Below are 20,091 nucleotides of genomic sequence, written 5' to 3'. Positions count from 1 at the left end.
CAGTCAGCCCAACTGTTCAGAGACAGGGGCAGATATGACAGAGGATAGAGTGAATACTAGTTATGTTGTCTCTGTACCTACAGAGCGTACACTCAAGCTTATCCACCGGCGTAATTCCGATACACAAAAACTCAAACATACGCCTCTAAAATAAAATGGAGGCGGAAAAGAAAATTAGGGTTGAAGAGTCCTTGTTTTTGATTATTAATGTTTCTGTTCCCCTAAAGTCTGCTTCTTCGGAATCTTCGAATAAGTAATTTGGCACATGTATCCCCTCACATCTGTCAGCGCAGGAGAGACGCATTAATCTGTGTGGAGCTGAGTTCACAACATTTAACTCCTCAGAAAGATCAGAGAGAAAGGTCACTGCCCCCTAATTACCACTAATGACTGATGAATTAGTGAATGATAATCATCATTGGTTAATTATGCATTCTGCGGTCCATGCTGGATGTAATTCGATTCTAAATTGCTAAGGGGTGCTTATGGCTTCATGTGTTTGTGTGGTCATTGACAAACAAGAAATTACGCCTCAAGATACTAGCATGCTGGTGGCAAGTGACAGACTCCTATATTACAAAAGGACACCATTTGGCCCATTATGTCTTGCTGGAACTTTGACGTTAAAAACCACACAACACCAGGTTATAGTTCAACAGGTTTAATTGGAAGCACTAGCTTTCAGAGCGACGCTTCTTCATCAGGAGGTTGTACACCCCACTCCAAATCATGGAACTTTGAAAGAGTTGTTCAATGTTTGATTGGAATCGATTTATTTATTGTAACATTTATTTTGTTACAAAATGCAGTGAAAAGTGTTGCATAGCATCGCCATTCTCTGGCATTATCTTACAACAAAGAAAAATAAAACAAAACATGGAATTTAAAGGCAGAAAAATAAAGAAATAGTGTCCAATAGTGTCCAACTTTGCAGTCCTTCTTGTTAAGTGTTCTGCCATGGGCTACAGGCCTGGTGGTCAGGCTTGAGACCTCTTCACCGATTTTAGACGCCATCTCACCTCCACCGATGCCCTTGCCATTGAGTCCTCACCAATGTAGATGTCACCAATGCCCCGGATACTGCACCAGCCCAACCTTGATCATGAGAATGCTTCGGGCACACCTCTCTGACACAGCTGCTGCCAGTGTCACCGAGTCCCACGCATGACCCAAACTCGGCTCTGCCAAAGCAGCCAGGATTCAGCACTAGGACTGCCTCGTCTATGTATAAACCACCAGGAGACCGTGATGGGCTCACCCCCTGTAGCTACCCAGGGTGGCACAGGGACCAAACACTTCAAGAGGTGAGTAAAATAGAAGGGACAAAAGAAAATGAGAAAAGAGAGTGGAAAAAGAAGAAAAGAAATGAGAAGAAACGCAGATGGAGTGGTTGCGCCCCAGGCTCAGAAGCCCTACTCCCACTGGCATCTTACCGTCTTATATTTCTCACTCCCCTGCAAATCACCAAAACTCTGCATCACCAAATCTGTCCTGGTCCATCCGACATCGATGCTACACTCAAGTAAGCACACCATCACTTTGACTTCCTCAGGAGGCTAAGGAAATTCAGCAGGTCCACAATGACTATTACCGATTATTATGGATGCACCAGAGAAAGCATCCTATCCAGATCCATGACAGCACGCTGCAGCAGCCACTCTGCCCAAGACAGCAAGAAGTTGCGGAGCTTTGTGAACACGGCCCAGTCCAGCACGCAAACCAGCCTCCCATCCATTGACTCCGGTTATTCAAACATCAATTATCTGAATTTCGGATTATCCAAACAAGATCTCACGGTCCCGTAAATGCTTCCTTTGTTTACAGTCAGATCAGTTATCCAAATAATATACTCCCTGCCTATCTTGTTTGAATAATTGACGTAGTTCTGTACTTCCCACTGCTTCACGAAAGCAACATAATTAAAAAAACCCTCCCATCCCGAATATACTCTCCTTCCACCCTCTTCCATTGGGCAGAAGATACAAAAGTTTGAAATCACATGCCGACAGATTCAAGAACAGATTCTTCCCCACTGTTGAACGACTTCTGAACGAACCGCTCATATATTAGAGTTGATCTTTCTCTGCGCCTTCTCTGTAGCTGTAACACTATATTTTGCATTCTGTTCTATAATGCTCATATAAGGTACAACTTGCCTGTATAGCACACTGACAATACATTTCACTGTATCTGGGTCTGTGACAATAATAAATCAAATACCAATGCAAATCTTTTTGAAAATCTCGACAGAAACTGTCCCCTTTTCAAGCAACGTGTTCCCCCAGATACTTGCTGAAAAGATTCTTGCCTCTCCTTTAGAACTGTGCCTTCTTATTACTAACTCCTCCTTATCAAATTCCTAACCATGTTAGACAATCCTCCCCTTAACCTGTCGTGATCTAAGGAAAATTATCTCATATTGTTCAGTAGTTAGCATTGCTGTACCTCAGCACCAGGGACCCAGGTTTGATTCCAGTCTCATGTGACTGTCTATGTGGAGTTTGCACATTCTCCCCATCTCTGCATGGGTTTCCTCCCACAATCCAGAGATGTGCAGGTTAGATGAATTGGCCATGCTAAATTGCCCGTAGTGTTCAGGGATGTATAGGTTAGGGGCATTAGTCAGAGGTAAATGTAGAGTAATAAAGTAGGGGAATGGGTCTGGGTGGGTTTCTCTTCGGAGGATCGGTGTGGACTTGTTGGGCTGAATGGCCTGTTTCCACACTGTAGGGATTCTATGATTCCCCACTGACCCACTATCTCCCTCCAGTGAAGTCATCATGTTCCCAGAGGCTGCTGTATCAGGAGAGAGTGAATTAAAAATCACACAACACCATGTTATATTCCAACAGGTTTATTTAGAAGCACTGCCTAATGAAGGAGCAGTGTTCTGAAAGCTAGGGCTTCCAAATAAACCTGTTGGACTATAACCTGGAGTTGTGTGATTTTTAACTTTGTCCACCCCAGTCCAACACCGGCACCTCCTCATCAAGGAGAGAGTGAGATATGCCTGATAATGAGGGCCACCCTGCCTCGGGGAGGGAAGGTTGAAGAAAGAGAATCCTTCATGGTAACCTCAACCATCGTGGGAATTGAACCCACGCTTTTGGTAGCTTTCTGCTGTCCAGCTAACTGACCTCCTTTTCATATCACCGTTCCTATAAATCTCCATCAACATCAACATCATGACATCCTTTGTAAAATCATAGAGTCATACAGCACAGAAACAGACCCTTCGGTCCATCCAGCCCACACTAACCACAAACTGAACTAGTCCCACTTGCCAGCACCTGGCCCATATCCCTCCAAACCTTTCCAATTCATGAACTTATCCAAATGTCTTTTAAATGTTGTAACTGTACATGAAATTACCACTTCTTCAGGAAGTTCATTCCACACACGAACCGCTCCCTGTGTGAAAAAGTTGTCTCTCATGTCTTTTTTAAATCTTTCTCCTCTTACCTTAAAGATACGCACCCCCCCCCCCCCCTTGTCTTGAAATCCCCCATCCTAGGAAAAAGACACCTAACATTCAATTTATGCATACCCCTCATGATTTTATAATTCTCTGTAAGGTCACCCCTCAACCTCCTACACTCCAGTGGAAGATGTCCCAGCCTATCAAGCCTCTCCTTGTCACTCAAAAACTCTGTTACCGAGGATCAGATATTCTTGATGAGGTCAGCCATCACTTTCTGGGGCTATCGCGTGCTTTTGAAATCCAAGCTTTCGTTTAGGGAGCTTTACTCGGCTCCCTCTTGCTGTCTTTGACAATCTTAATGGCTTGCCATCTTCAAAGAATTAATTTGAAGTTCTTCCTCAGATTTTCTAAACTCTTTTTTTGTACCATAGTTTTAGGCTCTAACTATCATCAATATCTATTTTCTGCCATAATTTCTCCATAAGTCATTGTTTGTCCTCATTACTGTTAATTCTCATTGCAAATGAGACTCTCTCCCGCCCAAATTATTCAGGGCACCCTTACAATAAAAAGAACAGAATTGTTAGTTCTGTAAGCACGTGTTGTTCTGCTCGCAAGGCATAGACTCAGAGCTGCTCCATTAGCATACAGACATCAACAGGGACGTTTATGGTGCAGTAGCAGTGTCCCGACCTCTGGACTGGGTGATGTATCATCAAGTCCCATCTGCTCTAGAGGTGTGGCTAAACAGGTTGATTTGGAATATTCACAGAGACCAACTGTGGGACTGTTGGTTGGTTTGTGAGCCAATGGACGTGGGTTCAACTCCCGCACCAGCTGAGATTACCATGAAGGACTCTCCTTCTCCCCTCGCCTGTGGTCTATGAGCTGGTAAGTCAGTGGTGACTTTACCTTTACCCAAAGATTTAGATTGGATTCCTTACAGTATGGAAAGTCCACACTGACCCATTCCCGCACCCTATATTTACCCCTGGCTAATGCTGCCACCAACACTGTGGGCAATTTGGCATGGCCAATTCACTTGACCTACACATCTTTGGATTGTGGGAGGAAACCAGAGTACCCAGAGGAAACCAGAGCACCCAGAGGAAACCCACGCAGACACAGGGATAATGTGCAAACTCCACACAGCCAGTCGCCCGAGGCTGGAATCAAACCCGGGTCCCTGGCGCTGTGAGGCAGCAGTGCTAACCACTGAGCCACCGTGCTGCCCTTGTTCAAAACATTATCACAAACATTAATATTCTACTGATTGTCTGTTCATGTTGGTGAGGCCTCTTCTGGAACTCTGTGTCCAGTTCTGGTAGCCCTGCTATATGAAGGATATGATGAAGTTGGAGAGGGTTCAGAAAAGATTTACCAGGATGCTGCCTGGAATGGAAGGTCTGTTTTATAAGGAGAGATTGGGTAGGTTGGGACTTATGTCACTGTAATGTAGGAGGTTGAAGGGTGACTTGATAGAGATTTATAAAAATCAGGAGGGGTATCGAAAAGGTTAAAATGGCAAGTGTCCTTTCCCTACGATGGGGGATTTCAAGAAAAAAGGGCATATTTTTAAGGTGAGAGGAGAGAGATTTAAAAATGACATGAGAGGCAACCTTTTTACACAGAGAGTGGTTCGTGTGTGAAATGACCTTCCTAAGGATGTGGTGATTTCAGGTTCAGTTACAAGGTTTAAAAGATATTTGGATAGGTACATGAATAAGAATGCTCTGGAGGGATATGGACCAGGAGCAGGGAGGTTAAGTTTGGGTTTCTGGTCGGTATGGACTGGATGGGCTGAAGGGTCTGTTTGCATGCTGTTTGACTCTATGTGCACCTCCAGTGAGTAAACTTCTGCAAACAATCCATGTTATTTTGTCATTCTCTGTCAACCCAAATCTTGTGGACTGAAGACAGAGTTTGTTCAGGCCTGATCACCATTCACTTAAACCAAGGATGATTTCTCTCTGAACTTCATCTACCTGCCTTAGCTCGGTATCCCAGGATGACTTCGTCAATCTCAGTCTTCAACTGATTTCCAGCTTCTGGAACCTTCTGGGAAAAATTTTTCCATTTTTCCAATACTTGCATGAGAAAGTGCTTCCTCTTCTGTAACACGGGGTTTAAAAGGAGCAGGAAAGGTGAAGAGTTTGGGGCATTTAAAACCAAACTTCAGTTTTTTTTTAAAACATTCATCAATTGCAAGAACGAGGGAAATTTGATTAAAGCTGCTATTCCACCTTCTCATAGCAGTGTGCTCCATCTTGACACCACAAGATATAGGAGCAGAATAAGATCATTTGGCTTATTTAGTCAGCTCTGCTACTTGATCATGACTGATACTTTTCACAATTGATGAAGGGCTTATGCCCGAAATGTCGAATTTCCTATTCCTTGGATGCTGCCTGACCTGCTGTGCTTTGACCAGCAACACATTTTCAACTGTGATCTCCAGCATCTGCAGACCTCATTTTTTACCCTGATACGTTTCACAACCCCATTCTCCTGCCTTTTCCCCATAAACCACCATGAGCTTTGGCTTTCATCAAGGTTTGGCAATGAAAGGGCATGTCGAAAGGGTATTCAGCCCTCAGCAATTGGAGCAAATTGGAACTCATCCCACTCCCTCCTCATAGCCGTGGAACTCATTCTGCCTCAAATCTTTAGCCAATTTTCCCTCAAGCAAATAAAGCAGAAGGCCACGGAGACCAAAACGACAGAAATAAGTTTGCAATTCGAAAGGGGATTAAAGATTTTGGGGAGAAGGCGGGAGAATGGGATTGAGAAACATTTCAATTATATTGAAAGGTGGAGCAGATGCAATGGGCTGAATGCTGGGACCTTTGGTATTTGTTATTGATACAAAAGATCTGGACAGGAATGCATGAGGCATGATTGGTAAGGTTGTGGATGAAGAAGGGCCTATGCCCAAAACATCGATTCTCCTGCTCCTCGGATGCTGCCTGGCCTGCTGTGTTTTCCCAGCACCACATTTTTCAACTCTGGTCTTCAGCATCTGCAGTCCTCACTTTCTCCAAGTTTGTGGATGATACAAAATTAGGAGGTATCATTGATAACAAGGAAGAATATTAAAAATTACAGAGGGATCATGATCAGATGGGGAAGTGGGCTGAGGATTGCAGCTGAGGATATGCATGAGGTGTTGCACTTTGGAAAGTTAAACTAAGGTAGGACTTATACAGTAAATAGTAAGATCCTGAGGAATTTTGTGGAACAGAAAGACCTAGGAACACAAGAACATAGTTCTTTGAAGCCGGCATCACAGAGCAGTGAAGAAGGCATTTAGCATGCTGGCCTTCATTGGTCAAGGCATTAAGTATAGGAGTTGGGACCTTATTTTGCTGTTGTATTGGTCATTGGTGAGGCTGCAGTTGGAGTATTGTATATAGTTTTGGTCACCCTGCTATAGGAAAGACATAGTTAAACTAGAAAGAATGCAAAGAAGATTTATGAGGATGTTGCCAGGATTAGTAGGCTTGAGTTATAGGAAGAGGTTGGCCAAGATAGGACTTTATTCCTTGGAACGTAGGAGAATGAGGGGTGACATTATTGAGGTGTATAAAATCATGAGGGAGATAGATAGGATGATTGCATATAGTCTTTTTCCCAGGGGTGGGGAATTGAAAACTAGAGGGGATAGGTTTAAGGTGAGAAGGGAAAGATTTAAGAAGGACCTGAGGGGCAAATTCTTCACACAGAGAGTGGCATGGGCTGCCAGAGGAAGTGGTTAAGGCAGGTACAGTAGCAGCATTTAAAAACATTTGGATCAGTACATGGGTGGGGAGGGATATGAACCAAATGCAGGTAATTGCAACTAGCTGAGTGGGCACCATGGTCAGTGTGGATCAGTTTGGGCCAAAGGGTCTGTTTCCATGCTGTATTACTCAAAACAAAAAAGAATGGCCTAATTCTGTTCCTATATCCTATGGTCTTAAGGCAATGCAATTCGAGCTTGCAATGTGAACTCTGTTTCTCTCTGTACACATGCCCCATAGGCTGCTGTGTATTTTCAGCATAACCTGTACTTATTCCAAAATCCAATTCCAGTTCATTTCCCAGGCAGTGATACACTCAATCAAGCATCGTGTAGCCAATCACCCATTTGTAATGTGTCCCAAAATGCTATTTTCTGAAAGATATTTAATGTACATTTGAATTAATTAGCATGATGTGTTTCCACCATCTCCACCTGTTCTATCGAGTGGGCTGTTCTGTGAGGATAGGTTGGACAGACTGAGCTTTGTTTTCACTGAAGTTTCTTAGAGCAAGGGGCTGACTTGATGAAAGTGTTTGTGATTCTCAATGGTCTTGACATAGTTGGCGTGGAATGTTTTCTCTTGTGTGGTACTCCAGGATTAGGGGGCGCTGTTTTAAAGTTAGGAGATGCCCTTTTAGGATGAAGGTGAGGGGAATCTCCAAGGATTGTACGAGTTTAGAACCCTCTGCCTAGCGATGGAGGAGGGGGTCATTGAATATTTTCGAGGTGTTGGTAACTAGATTCTTGCAAGGCAGGGGATTCAGTGGTTTTTGAGGATAGACGAGGATGTGGAATTTGGAAAATGAATTAATCATTGAATGGTGGAGCAGCTTTGAAATGCTGAATGACCTACATCTACTGTTAATTGGTTGTTGATCACACTCTCTCTCTCTCAAATTTAGTGCCCTCTAACAGGGATGGCACAGTGGTTAGCACTGCTGCCTCGCAGCACTCGGGATCCAGGTTCAATTCCAGCCTTGGGTGGCTGTCTGTGTGGAGTTTGCACATTCTCTGTGTATCTGCATGGATTTCCTCCGGGTGCTCTGGTCTCCTTCCACAGTCCAAAGATGTGCAGGTCAGATGGATTAGCCATGGGAAATGCAGGGAAAGAGTAGTGGGTGGGTTTAGTTGGAATGCTCTTTGGAGGGTTGATAGGGATTCTATGGACATGCCCTTGAGCTCTGATCATCTAGTAAACTGTGCATGTTGTGTTTAGTTTACTGCTACTGCCATTTATAGCAGTTGCTTTTTTCTGTATATAAGCTCAGCTGCTTTTGACATTCTGGTGCAAAAACAGTTATATATTCAGCCAGAGACAGGCAGAATTAGAACTACAGCAGCTGTTAAACATTGATTCTTTATCATCCCATTCTAGCAGACTCCCTCTGCTGGTACATGTGTGTATGGTGACTTGCAGTGCCCAAAATGCACAACGTAATTTGCAAATCACTCCTGTGGCTGCCTGGGTTTTATCTCTCCCCTCTTTCCTCCATCCTAGGTGGCCGTGGAGTAGCAGTCGGCCCCATCGTCAGCTCCAGTAGCTCCGATATATTCTGCGACAATGAGAATGGACCGAACTTCCTCTTTAAGAACAATGGAGATGGCACCTTCACTGATATAGCAGCCCAGGCTGGTAAGTGAATGGGCAGGTTGAAACAGAAAGACCGGACAAAGAGTTCATTTATAAAAAAGAGGACAAGCCCCAAATACATTCAAGACATGAGGTGATATCAGCACCAAGTTTGACACTCCCAGTGCAGTACTGAGAGAGTGCTGCACTGTCAAAGGTGTTGACCATTAGAGGAAATGTTAACCAATGGTCCTCTCAAGTGGTCTCATTGAAAGTAAGGAACAATGTTTTCTCTCAACAATAACTTTCCCTCAACAAATATCAGCAAAGCAGATTATCTAGTCATTATCCCATTGCTGTTTGTGGGAACTTCCTGTGCATAAATTGGCTGCCCTGTATTCTTCATTACAGGGAGCACATCACTTCAATTGCTGTAAAGTGCTTTGACCTATCCTGGGGTCATAACAGTTCCTGTAGGAATGTAATTTTTCACTTTCTTTTGTTAACAGTTAGAAGTATTAGGCTAAGCAACACTATTTGTCAAAATTAAACAGAAAGATTATGGCTGATTACAGTGAATTCACAGGAGTGGATGTTATATTGGGACTATTTTGGGGTCTGAAATGGATAAAGGCTTTTCTCGTTCTGAAGAATGCTTCTGAGAGGGGAAAGGAGCCCCCAAACCTAGGGAGTGGTTGTTGGGGATAATACAAGTTTGTTGTCTCCTGTGGATGACTTGGAATGATGCTGAGCATCGCCCCCTCCCACCCAGCCCTCCCCCCCCAGCCTTTCCCACAGCACCTTCCCATGTAACCCCTGCCCCTTCCCTTCCTCCTTGCTCACCATCCAAGGGCCGAAACAGTCTTTTCAGGTGAAGCAACATTGCACCGATACCTCCCTCCAATCCTGTGTATTGTATTTGCTGCACTCAATGTGGCCGACTCTACATTGGAGAAACTAAACGCAGACTGGGTGACCGCTTTGTGGAACACCTCCGGTCTGTGCACAAACAGGACCCCAATGTTCCCGTAGCCAGTCATTTTAACCCAGCGTGCTGCTCGCATGCCCTATGGAGGAACACCATCTTATCTTCAGACTAGGCACCTTACAGCATTCTGGACTTAATATTGAGTTCAACACCTTTTAAACCGTGAACCCATTCCCATTTCTTCCCTTCCTTTTAGCTTAACCTGTTACGTTCTCTGTCACCCCCACTCCAGTGGGACTGTCTCAAAATTGAAAAGTGTGGTGTTGGAAAAGCATAACAGGTCAGGCAGCAGCCGAGGAGCAGGAGACTTGCCGTTTTGCTGTGAAGGGCTTATGCCCCGAAACATCGCCTCTCCTGCTGCTCGGATGCTGTCTGACTGGCTGTGCTTTTCCAGCACCACACTTTTCGACACTACAATCCATGCCATGTGGCCTCCCCTCCCCCCCTCCTCCCCCACCCATCCCCCACCCACATCCGCAAAATGGGAGCAGCAATTTTCTTTTTCCAGATTCTGCAGGAAACTTTATAAAATCATTCACATTTCCAGGGGATGATGGGAGAATGCTACCAAGTGATCCACCACTGACAGGATTGGATGTTGGTTTCCCTGGCAACCACCACTGTTGCCCCTGCTAGTCATGGAGATGTACAGCAGGGAAACAGAACCTTTGATCCAACTCATCCACGCCGACCAGATATCCTAAATTAATCCAGAGAGTGGTGGGTATGTGGAATGCACTGCCAGCAGTGGTAGTAGAGTCTGTGACATTAGGAACATGTAAGCAACTGCTGGACAAACATATGGGAGGCAGTAAATTGAGGGGTGTGTAGGTTAGGATGATCTTACATTAAGACACAACGTCGTGGGCCGATGGACCTGTACTGTGTTGTACTGTTCTATATTCTATGTTATAGTCCCATTTCGAGCACACGGCTCATATCCCTCTAAACCCTTCCTATTCATATACCCATCCAAATGCCTTTTAAATGTTGTAATTGTCCCAGCCTCCACCACATCCTTTGGCAGCTCATTCCATACATACACCACCCTCTGTGTGAAAACGTTGCCCCTTAGGTCCCTTTTACATCTTTCTCCCAGGCCAGGTTAGATATTCCCCATATTTTCCCAAGTAGCTTACCTGTAGTTTTTTTTGAGAAACATTATGTGATGAGCTCCCGTCCCAAGATGTGAATTACATTTCTTGGCCGTCTGCCATCCGGATAAATTTGTTATGCCTGAACCCACCCCATGCAGCTGTTTGCAATAACTTGTACATATCCTCACTAATTACAGGGTTCGCTCAAACACTTCATAAAGACGAGGGTTTTATTTAAGTATTGTGTCTGCCCTTTTGCTTTGACTGCAGCGAGGCAAGGCACCTTTCTCTCTTGTCAACTGTCTCCAAATTGGCACCAATCCCAAATTGGTTTGTACATTCCCTCACCTGGGAAGATGAAAATGGGAACGGTCATCCCGAATATTCCCAGTGTTGGTAACCTGTGCGAGTATTAGATAGTGTGTGGCGTGGAAATGTAAAGCTTAGTATAATTGTAAATGTCAGAAAAAGTCATCATTTCTGCCTCAGGGTGATTCTGTTCAAACCAGATGGTAAGTGTCAAAAAAAAGGTGGTGTAGAGTCTCTGGTGTCACTTACAGAAAGAATGTTAGAACCTTCTGCAATGATTCCCATGTCATCGCTGTGTATTTTTATATGAAACTTCACCTTTCATAACTGGCTCATGTTCAGTGTGGAGGTGGTGGTGTACTGGTAATGTCATTGGGCAATCACAGATCACTGATATCCTGTGATCAAGAATTCAAATCCCATCGTGACAGATGCTAGCATTTGAATTCAGTGAAAAAGAAATCATGGAATTAAAAGCTCATTGAATGTTGACCATGTAATAACTGAAATTTGTTGGGGGAGAAAAGACCAGGGCTTATACCCGAAATGTCGATTCTCCTGCTCCTCGGATGCTGCCTGACCGGCTGTGCTTTTCCAGTGCCATACTCTCGACTCTGATCTCCAGCATCTGCAGTCCTCATTTCCATGGACAACTTGGACCGAAAGGTCTGTTTCTGTGCATTACAGCTCTATGACTCTAGAGAGAGAGACATTGGACTAGATTATTTTAGGATATCTGGTTGACATGGATGGGTTGGACCAAAGAGTCTGTACTGCTTCATGACTCTATTTGGTTTACTTTAGGGAAGGAAGTAGATTTTTATTCACACACAGGATGTGGGAATTGCTGGCTGGGCCAAGCATTTATTGCCTGTCTCTAGTTGCCCCTTGAGAAGGTGAGGATGAGCTGCCTCCTTGAACCGCTGCTGTCCACCTGCTGCGGGTTGGCCCACAATGCCCTTAGGGAGGGAATTTCAGGATTTTGACTCCGCGACAGTGAAGGAACGGTGATATATTTCCAAGTCAGGGTGGTGAGTGGCTTGGAGAGGAAATTGCAGGGGGTGGTGCTCCCAGTATCTGCTGCCCTTGTCCTTCAAGATGGCAGTGGTTGTGGGTTTGGAAGGTGCTGTCTGAGGATCTTTGGTGAACGTCTACCGTGCAACTTGTAAATAGTGCACACTGCTTCCACTGAGCTTTCATGGTGAAGGGAGTGGATGCTTGTGGATGTGGTGCCAATCAAATAGGAGTGGAAGTTTTGCCCTGGATGGTGCCAAGCTTCTTGAGTGTCGCTCACCGCAGTATTCCTCACTCGTGTAGCTACTGCATTGGTATGGCATGTCCAGTTGAACTTCTGGTCAATGCTAACAATCTGGTCAGTGGCTTACCCTGCCTAAACCATGTCGCAAATGAGATTCTAAACCACCCTTTGAAATGGCAGAGAGAGTTAGTCAGTTCATAATCCAGAGCTGAAAGTGTGTTGCTGGAAAAGCGCAGCAGGTCAGGCAGCATCCAAGGAGCAGGAAATTCGACGTTTCGGGCATCCTGATGAAGGGCTTATGCCCGAAACGTTGAATCTCCTGTTCCTTGGACGCTGCCTGACCTGCTGCGCTTTTCCAGCAACACATTTTCAGCTCTGATCTCCAGCATCTGCAGACCTCACTTTCTCCCAGTTCATAATCCATCCAGGTACGAATAACAAATGTTGGCCTCCCTGGTGACACCCGTGCCCCGTGTAAGAATGTGAACAGCCAAGTGGAGATGCTAAGGTAGCCTTCTGATTGTCCTCTCTCAGCCATATCATAGGACATTTTTCTCAATAGGATTGTCACTGGATTTACAACTCTGCACTGTCTAGACAACTCCACCTAGAGGACTCTGCAGGAATTGCCTAGGAAGCTGAAACTTCCAATGGGTAAATGCCCAGTCTCTGGAACCTTTCGAAAAGGTTTGAGTTAGCACGGAGACTTAGTGACCTGACTGTCCACCACAAAAAATGTTCAAGGGAATGAAAGGTAGAGTCTGTCCACTTGTCATCACTAACCCTTTGGTCAGATGAACAACAGACATCCAACTGACCTCCCACCCCCTCCCTAAACCCACATCTCACATTCCTGGCCCCAACACCTGACAAACCCCAATCATCCACTCCCCCCAAACTTTGACTCACCCATGACTCTATCTGCCCCCTGCACCCTCTGTATCTTCCTTGACCCAACATCCCTCCTCTGACCCAATCTCTGATTCCTGTGGTTACAATGCAATCACCCCCACCCCCACAAACAATCTGTGACCACCCTCCCCAACCACCCGACTCCAGTCCCACAGATCAAACACTCCACTCTCCATCCAATCCAATCCCTGACTCCCCAGTCTTAACAATCTACTCCAGACTTCCAACCACCACCACCACCCTCCTGCGACAGCCCAGTGTCTCCTCCTCTCATCGACCACCAGGAGAAGCCCATGCAACTCTTCAAGTTGTGGGCAGCACGGTGGCACAATGGTTAGCACTGCTGCCTCACAGCGCCAGAGACTCGGATTCATTTCCCGCCTCAGGCGACTGACTGTGTGGAGTTTGCACATTCTCCCCGTGTCAGCGTGGGTTTCCTCCGGGTGCTCCGGTTTCCTCCCATAGTCCAAAGATGTACAGGTTAGATGAATTGGCCATGCTAAATTGCCTGTAGTGTTAGGTGAATGGGTAAGTGTAGGGGTATGGGTGGGTTGCGCTTCGGCGGTTCGGTGTGGACTTGTTGGGCCGAAGGGCCTGTTTCCACACCGTAATCTAAAAAATTGTGTCTTCAGATAGGATCTGCAACTGGTTCCTTGGCTTGTGTGAGGAAGTGGGAGTGTGTAACACTGTGAAAGACCTTGGCAATGCACCTGACCTGCCCCAGTGTAAATTTCACCCAAAGCATGGCGATTTCACTGTGCTGAGAACCTGGAATTAATATTGAAGGTGGTGTGAAAGAAATAATTATTCAGAGCTGGTTATGTGTGACTCATTGCATTGGCAAATGTCACTCCCAAACTACAGCCTAACTGCACAGATTTGTAGCTCCTACATTAACACTCACTGTGGGAAATGACAAACATGTCACAGAAACTATTGCTGTCTTTCCCCAGTAGTGAGGAATTCTTTGAAGCATTCGAAAATAAAGTACATGGATTCTTGAATCTATAATGACTAGAAGGAAGCATTGGTGAAGGGCTTTTGCCCGAAACGTCGATTTTCCTGCTCCTCGGATGCTGCCTGACCTGCTGTGCTTTTCCAGCACCACTCTAATCTAGAAGGAGGCAATGTTGACACTGGGGAATAGAAGGGTTAGAGAGTGAATGACGATATGAAGGATGGCTCAAAGTGCTGGCTTTGAACAATTTTTATTCCATCCAGCCTCCCTCTACTCGTCCCCTTCATGCCTCTCCACGTGTTATTATTATGGCTGTTATTAGAGTCATAGACTAATACAGCATGGAATCAGACCCTTTGGCCCAAACTGGTCCATACTCGTTCCAATTGCCTGCATTTGGTCCATAAACCCTTCCCATCCGTGTACCCGGTCCAAATGTTTTTTAAATGTTGCTATTGTACCTGCCTCAACCACTTTCTCAGCAGCCCATTCCATGTACCGAGCACTCTCTGGGTGAAGAAGTTGCCCCCTCAGGTCTTTCTTAAATCTTCCCCCTTTCACCTTAAACCTATCGCAATTGTTTCTGCAAAGATTCTTCCCTTGTTTCTCTAACTGCCTGAACGGAGAGACGCCCTCTCGATAGGTTGAAGCAGTTGGGACTGTCCTCCTGGAAGAGAAGGCAATTGAGACATGGTTTGATAGAGGTTTTCAAAACCATGAGTGGGCTGGACAGAGTAGATAGGGGTGAAGTTGTTCCTGATCATCAAAGGAAAAACGAACGAGAGGGTGTAGATTCAGCCTGATGTGTGAACAAAGCAAGATGGTGTGAAAATAATGTTTTTGCCCAGTGGGTGGTTGGGGTCAGGAATGAACTGCCTGGAAATGTGGTGGACACAAGTTCAACTGAGGCATTCCAGAGGGGATTGGAGGATTATTTGGATAGAAATGTTGTGTTCCGATGTGGGGAAAAGGCAGGAGCTTGGCTCTAAGGGATAGAACTGGTGCAGCCACGATGGGCCAAATGGACCCCTTGTAAACCATGGGGCAAAAGTGAGAACTGCAGATGCTGGAGATTAGAGCCAAGAATGTGTTGCTGGAAAAGCACAGTCGGTCAGGCAGCATCCGAGGAGCAGGAGAATCGGCGTTTCAGGCAAAAGCCCTTCATCAGGAATGAGGGCTGATGAAGAGCTTTTGCCTGAAACGTCGATTTTCCTGCTCCTCGGATGCTGCCTGACCGACAGTGCTTTTCCAGCACCACACTCTTGGCTCCTTGAATACCATGTCACTTTTTTCTGTTTCTGTGGAAACAGGGCCCCCGTGTCTTGTTCCAACTCTGTGAATCTTAACACTGCTGAGACTGGGACTCGCTGAGTTGTCAGATTGAGAAGAACAATGGTACACTGCCGAGATCTCACTGTCAGGAAAAACTGACCAGGCTGAGGCTTTGGTCTTTCCAAAGGTGAACGCTGAGGGCTGACCTTCGAAATGTCTTTACGTTTGCACGGGAATCTGAAAGGACAGATCGACAGGAGTTCCCTCTTGCAAGGCAGAAAGCAAAGAATGGTAAATATAATCGAGACACAATGAGGAATAGAGGGGCAAGTTTGGTTCATCCAGAAGAGTGAATGGAATTCAGTCAGAAGAAATAGTAGAGTGAACAGCACAGATGTACTCAATAAAGATAAATGCATGAGGGAGAAAGAAACGTGCACTTAGGTTCTTTGGATGAGATGCAGTAGATTAGATTAGATTTACAGTGTGGAAACAGGCCCTTCGGCCCAACAAGTCCACACCGACCCGCCGAAGCGCAACCCACCCATACCCCTACATATACCCCTTACCTAACACTACGGGCAATTTAGCATGGCCAATTCACCTGACCCGCACATCTTTGGACGGTGGGAGGAAACCGGAGCACCCGGAGGAAACCCACGCAGACACGGGGAGAACATGCAAACTCCACACAGTCAGTCGCCTGAGGCGGGAATTGAACCCAGGTCCCTGGCGCTGTGAGGCAGCAGTGCTAACCACTGTGCCACCGTGCCGCCCAAAAATAATTGGATTGTGGGAGGGAACCAGAGCAAACTCCACACCGAGTATCGGCTGAGGCTAGAATCGAACCAGGGTCCCTTGCACTATGAAATAACTGTGTTAACCACTGAGTCACCGTACCACCCCGTAGGTTGGGAGGAGACTCGCATGGAATATAAATACCATCATGGATCAATTGCGGTGCATGGGCCTGTGTCTGTTCTGCAGACTCTAAGCAATTTCATGCAATTTTTAAAATTTATTTATTCATTTTGTGGACAATTAGAGATAGGGAATAAATGCTGGTCTAACCAGCAATGCCCACATCCAATGAATAAATTTTTTTAAAAAAATTATCTTGGTTGAAATGAGCAGGAGAGATTATGGGGTGAGTCAGGAATTATCAATGAAGCGACACCAAATTTTGAGTTTTAAAACCTTGCATACCATACGATGTAAGGAAAACCAAGATGGACTGGGGCTGCTAAACCTTGATCTCTTGTGGGGAATTGAGATGGGATGTGGGTGTCACTGGCTGGACCCAGCATTTATTGCCCGTCCCTAGTTGCCCCTTGAGAAGGTGGGGGTGATCTGCCTTCTCGAACCGCTGCAGTCCACCTGCTGCGGGTGGTTTGCAGTGCCATTGAGGAGGGAATTCCAGGATTTTGACTCAGTGACAGTAAAGGAACAGCGCTATATTTCCGAGTCAGGATGGTGAGTGGCTTGGAGCGGAACATGCACGGGTGGTGTTCCCATGTACCTGCAGCCCTTGTCCTTCTGGATGGAAGTGGGTTTGGAGGGTGTTGTTTGAGGATCTTTGGTGAATTTCTGCAGTGCATCTTGTAGAGAGTACGCACTGCTGCTACTGAGTGTCAGTGGTGGAGGGAGTGGATGTGGTACCAATCAAACCTCTTATTTAAACTCAATTTCCCACAGGACAGCAAGGTTTAGCAGCTCCTGATCCCTCTTGGTTTTCCTTACGCCACATGGTATGCAAGATTTTGAACCTCAAAACTTGGTGTCGTTTCACTGCTAATTCCTGACTCACCTCATAATCTCTCTTGCTCATTTCAACCAAGATGTGTGTTTTTATTTTTAATTCATTGGATGCGGGTATCGCTGGCTAAGCCAGCATTTATTACCCATTCCTAATTGCCCAGAGGGCAGTTAAGAGTCAGCCACACTGCTGTGAGTCTGGAGTCATTTATGGCCAGACTCGTTAAGGATGGCAGTTTCCTTCCCTAAAGGACATTAGTGAATCAGATGGGTTTGTCCAACAATCAATTCGTGGTCATCATTAGACTCTTAATTCCAGGCTTTTCTCCCCCTAATTGAATTCAAATTCCAACATCTACCATGGCCGGATACGAACCCAGGTCCTCAGATCTCTGGATTAACAGCCCAGCAATAATACCACCAAGGCATTGCTTACCCTGAGTCATCGAGTCATAGAGATGTACAGCATGACAACAGACCCTTCAGTCCAACCTGTCCATGCCGACCAGATATCCCAACCCAATCTAGTCCCACCTGTCAGCGCCCGGCCCATATCCCTCCAAAGCCTTTCAATTCATATCCCCATCAGATGCCTTTTAAATGTTGCAATTGTATCAGCCTCCACCACTTCCTCTGGCAGCTCATTCCATACACATACCACCCTCTGCGTGAAAAAGTTGCCCCTCAGGTCTCTTTGCCCTCTCACCTACCCCAGGCTGAGAGAGTTGCACTTTCGTTTAAAACTGAGAGACAACACTTCTGCCTTTTTATCAATTCTAAACTTAGTTCCAAGTACATTGTGAAAGGCAGCAGGAGAGAAGCTACAACATCTTCTGCAGACAGATTGAGGTTCCAGCCTGGTTTGCGGTGTTCCTTTCGAGAAACATCAGCAGTGAAATCAAGCACTGTCAGTTCAGCTCATGGATGCATTCTGTCACCGGCCTGACAAAGAGAGGCCATCCTTTCCTGCAAAGTGAACAACAGGACCTTAATCACCTGGCTTTGAGCCAACAGCCCAGCCATATCTCACTGCAAGTCACCCACTCAAGCGTCATTTACCACAAAGCAATTCCATCGCCACGTTCCCCCTCACGGGCTTTCATTAAGTGGAGAAACAGAGTGAAGGGTGGTACTGCTCCCTCTGACCTTTTGCCTGACATGATTTGTGTACCAATCAGCCTGTGGGCTTTTCATATAGCAGATGCCTGATTTTGCTTTTCTATTCTTTAATCACATTTCAACACTTCATTAGTAGCCATCTGTTACTGCTTATTCCCTAAAAAACACTGGGATTCTTTTTTTGCATGGTGTTCAACAGCCAGTTACTTCTCTCTTCCCTCGTCTGAAGAACAGCTCAGCATGTAATTAAAGCGCTGAAGAACACAAGGGCGGGAATTACTCACTCTGGACAAGTATAAGGAAGGCGCAGCATGGCTTTTTGTTGTGCAAACTAAGCTTGGTTCAGGGACTTTTTCACAATGCTGCCAAAGCCCCCTGAACATAAGGCCCAGTTTGGGTTGCGATTTAAAGAGTATTTAACCCCCGGGGCTTATAAATGAAGGATGGCACCCTGAATAAAGTTGCAATGGTTGGGCCACTTTTGGAATACTGCATTCAATTCTGGTCTCTCTGCCATTGGAAAGATGTTGTGAAACCTGGAAAGGGTTCAGAAAAGATTGACAAGGATATTGCGAGGATCAGAGAGTTTGAGCTAAAGGGAGAGGCTGAACAAGCCAGGGCTGTTTCCCCTGGGGTGTCGGAGGCTGAGATGACCTTATAGAGGTTTATAAAATCATGAGGGGCATGGATAAGGTAAATCGACAAGGTCTATTCCCCAGGATAGGGGAGTCCAGAACTAGAGGGCCTAGGTTTAAGGTGGGAGGGGAAAGATTTAAAAGGGATCTAAGGGGTAACTTTTTCATACAGAGGGTGGTGTGTGCATGAAATGAGTTCCAGATGAAATGGTACAATTACACCATTTCGAAGACATCAGGATGGGTACATGAATAGGAAGGGTTTAGAGGGATATGGACCAAATGCTGATAAATTAGTTTAGGATATCTAATTGGGATGGATGAGTTGGACCAAAGGGTCTGTTTCTGTACTGTACATCCCAATGTCTCTAAATGGTGATCCTGTACAGTTGTGGAAAGCTGCAGGACAAACAGATTTATTCTGGAGTCAGACCTCAGTACCCAAGGGTGGGGGGGAGAAGCACTGTTTTGCTAAAGGGTTGGAGAAATCAGGAATACTCTCCCAGCCCCAGAGCTTCTGGTCCTGGGAGACAGTTGGATTTTCCTGAGACTGAGATAGTGTTATGATCTCAAATGAGAGAGCAGTAACTCTTTTCTTAAGCACCCCAAAATGCAATTATTTACCAAGTGAATGAAGAGACAAAGTTCACAGTCTAAGTCACCAAAAACAGAACAAGAGGCAAAACATCCATAACCACATGATCTTAAATTGAGTTAATTTTCTAAACTGACTTTTTAAACTCAATTTTCCATCTTCACTAAAGGCAAAGCTACCATAGTCCCACTCTCTCATTAGACAGAGAGAGAAAGACAATTAATGATGAGTTTAACCTTAGAGTCACCACATCTCAAGTGAGGGGAGGGGCTGAGACGGTGGGACATTCATGAGAACTTCAGCCTGTTTGAGAATTACACCCATGCTATTGGGATCACTCTGCATTGTAAACCAGCTGTCCATCCAACTGAGCTAACTGAACTTCTGAGAGAGCTGGATTATTGATCATTAGAAGATTCAA

The 20,091-nt window shown here is 45.4% G+C and overlaps 1 protein-coding gene across 4 annotated transcripts in view; it reads left to right on the top strand.

Annotated features, from left to right (window-relative positions):
- crtac1b (cartilage acidic protein 1b) overlaps positions 1-20,091 on the top strand; it is a 432,025-nt gene that overhangs the window by 190,800 nt on the left and 221,134 nt on the right. For all 4 annotated transcript variants that reach the window (XM_060842222.1, XM_060842221.1, XM_060842219.1 and 1 more), the window contains exon 6: positions 8,701-8,835. In XM_060842222.1, coding sequence (XP_060698205.1) covers positions 8,701-8,835 — 135 coding nt within the window. The remainder of the gene's footprint in view (positions 1-8,700; positions 8,836-20,091) is intronic.

The sequence above is a fragment of the Hemiscyllium ocellatum genome, chromosome 22, assembly GCF_020745735.1.
Source record: "Hemiscyllium ocellatum isolate sHemOce1 chromosome 22, sHemOce1.pat.X.cur, whole genome shotgun sequence".
Lineage (NCBI taxonomy): Eukaryota > Metazoa > Chordata > Chondrichthyes > Orectolobiformes > Hemiscylliidae > Hemiscyllium > Hemiscyllium ocellatum.
The sequence above is the reverse complement of the archived record's forward strand: the minus strand, read 5'-3'. Positions and strand labels throughout refer to the sequence as shown.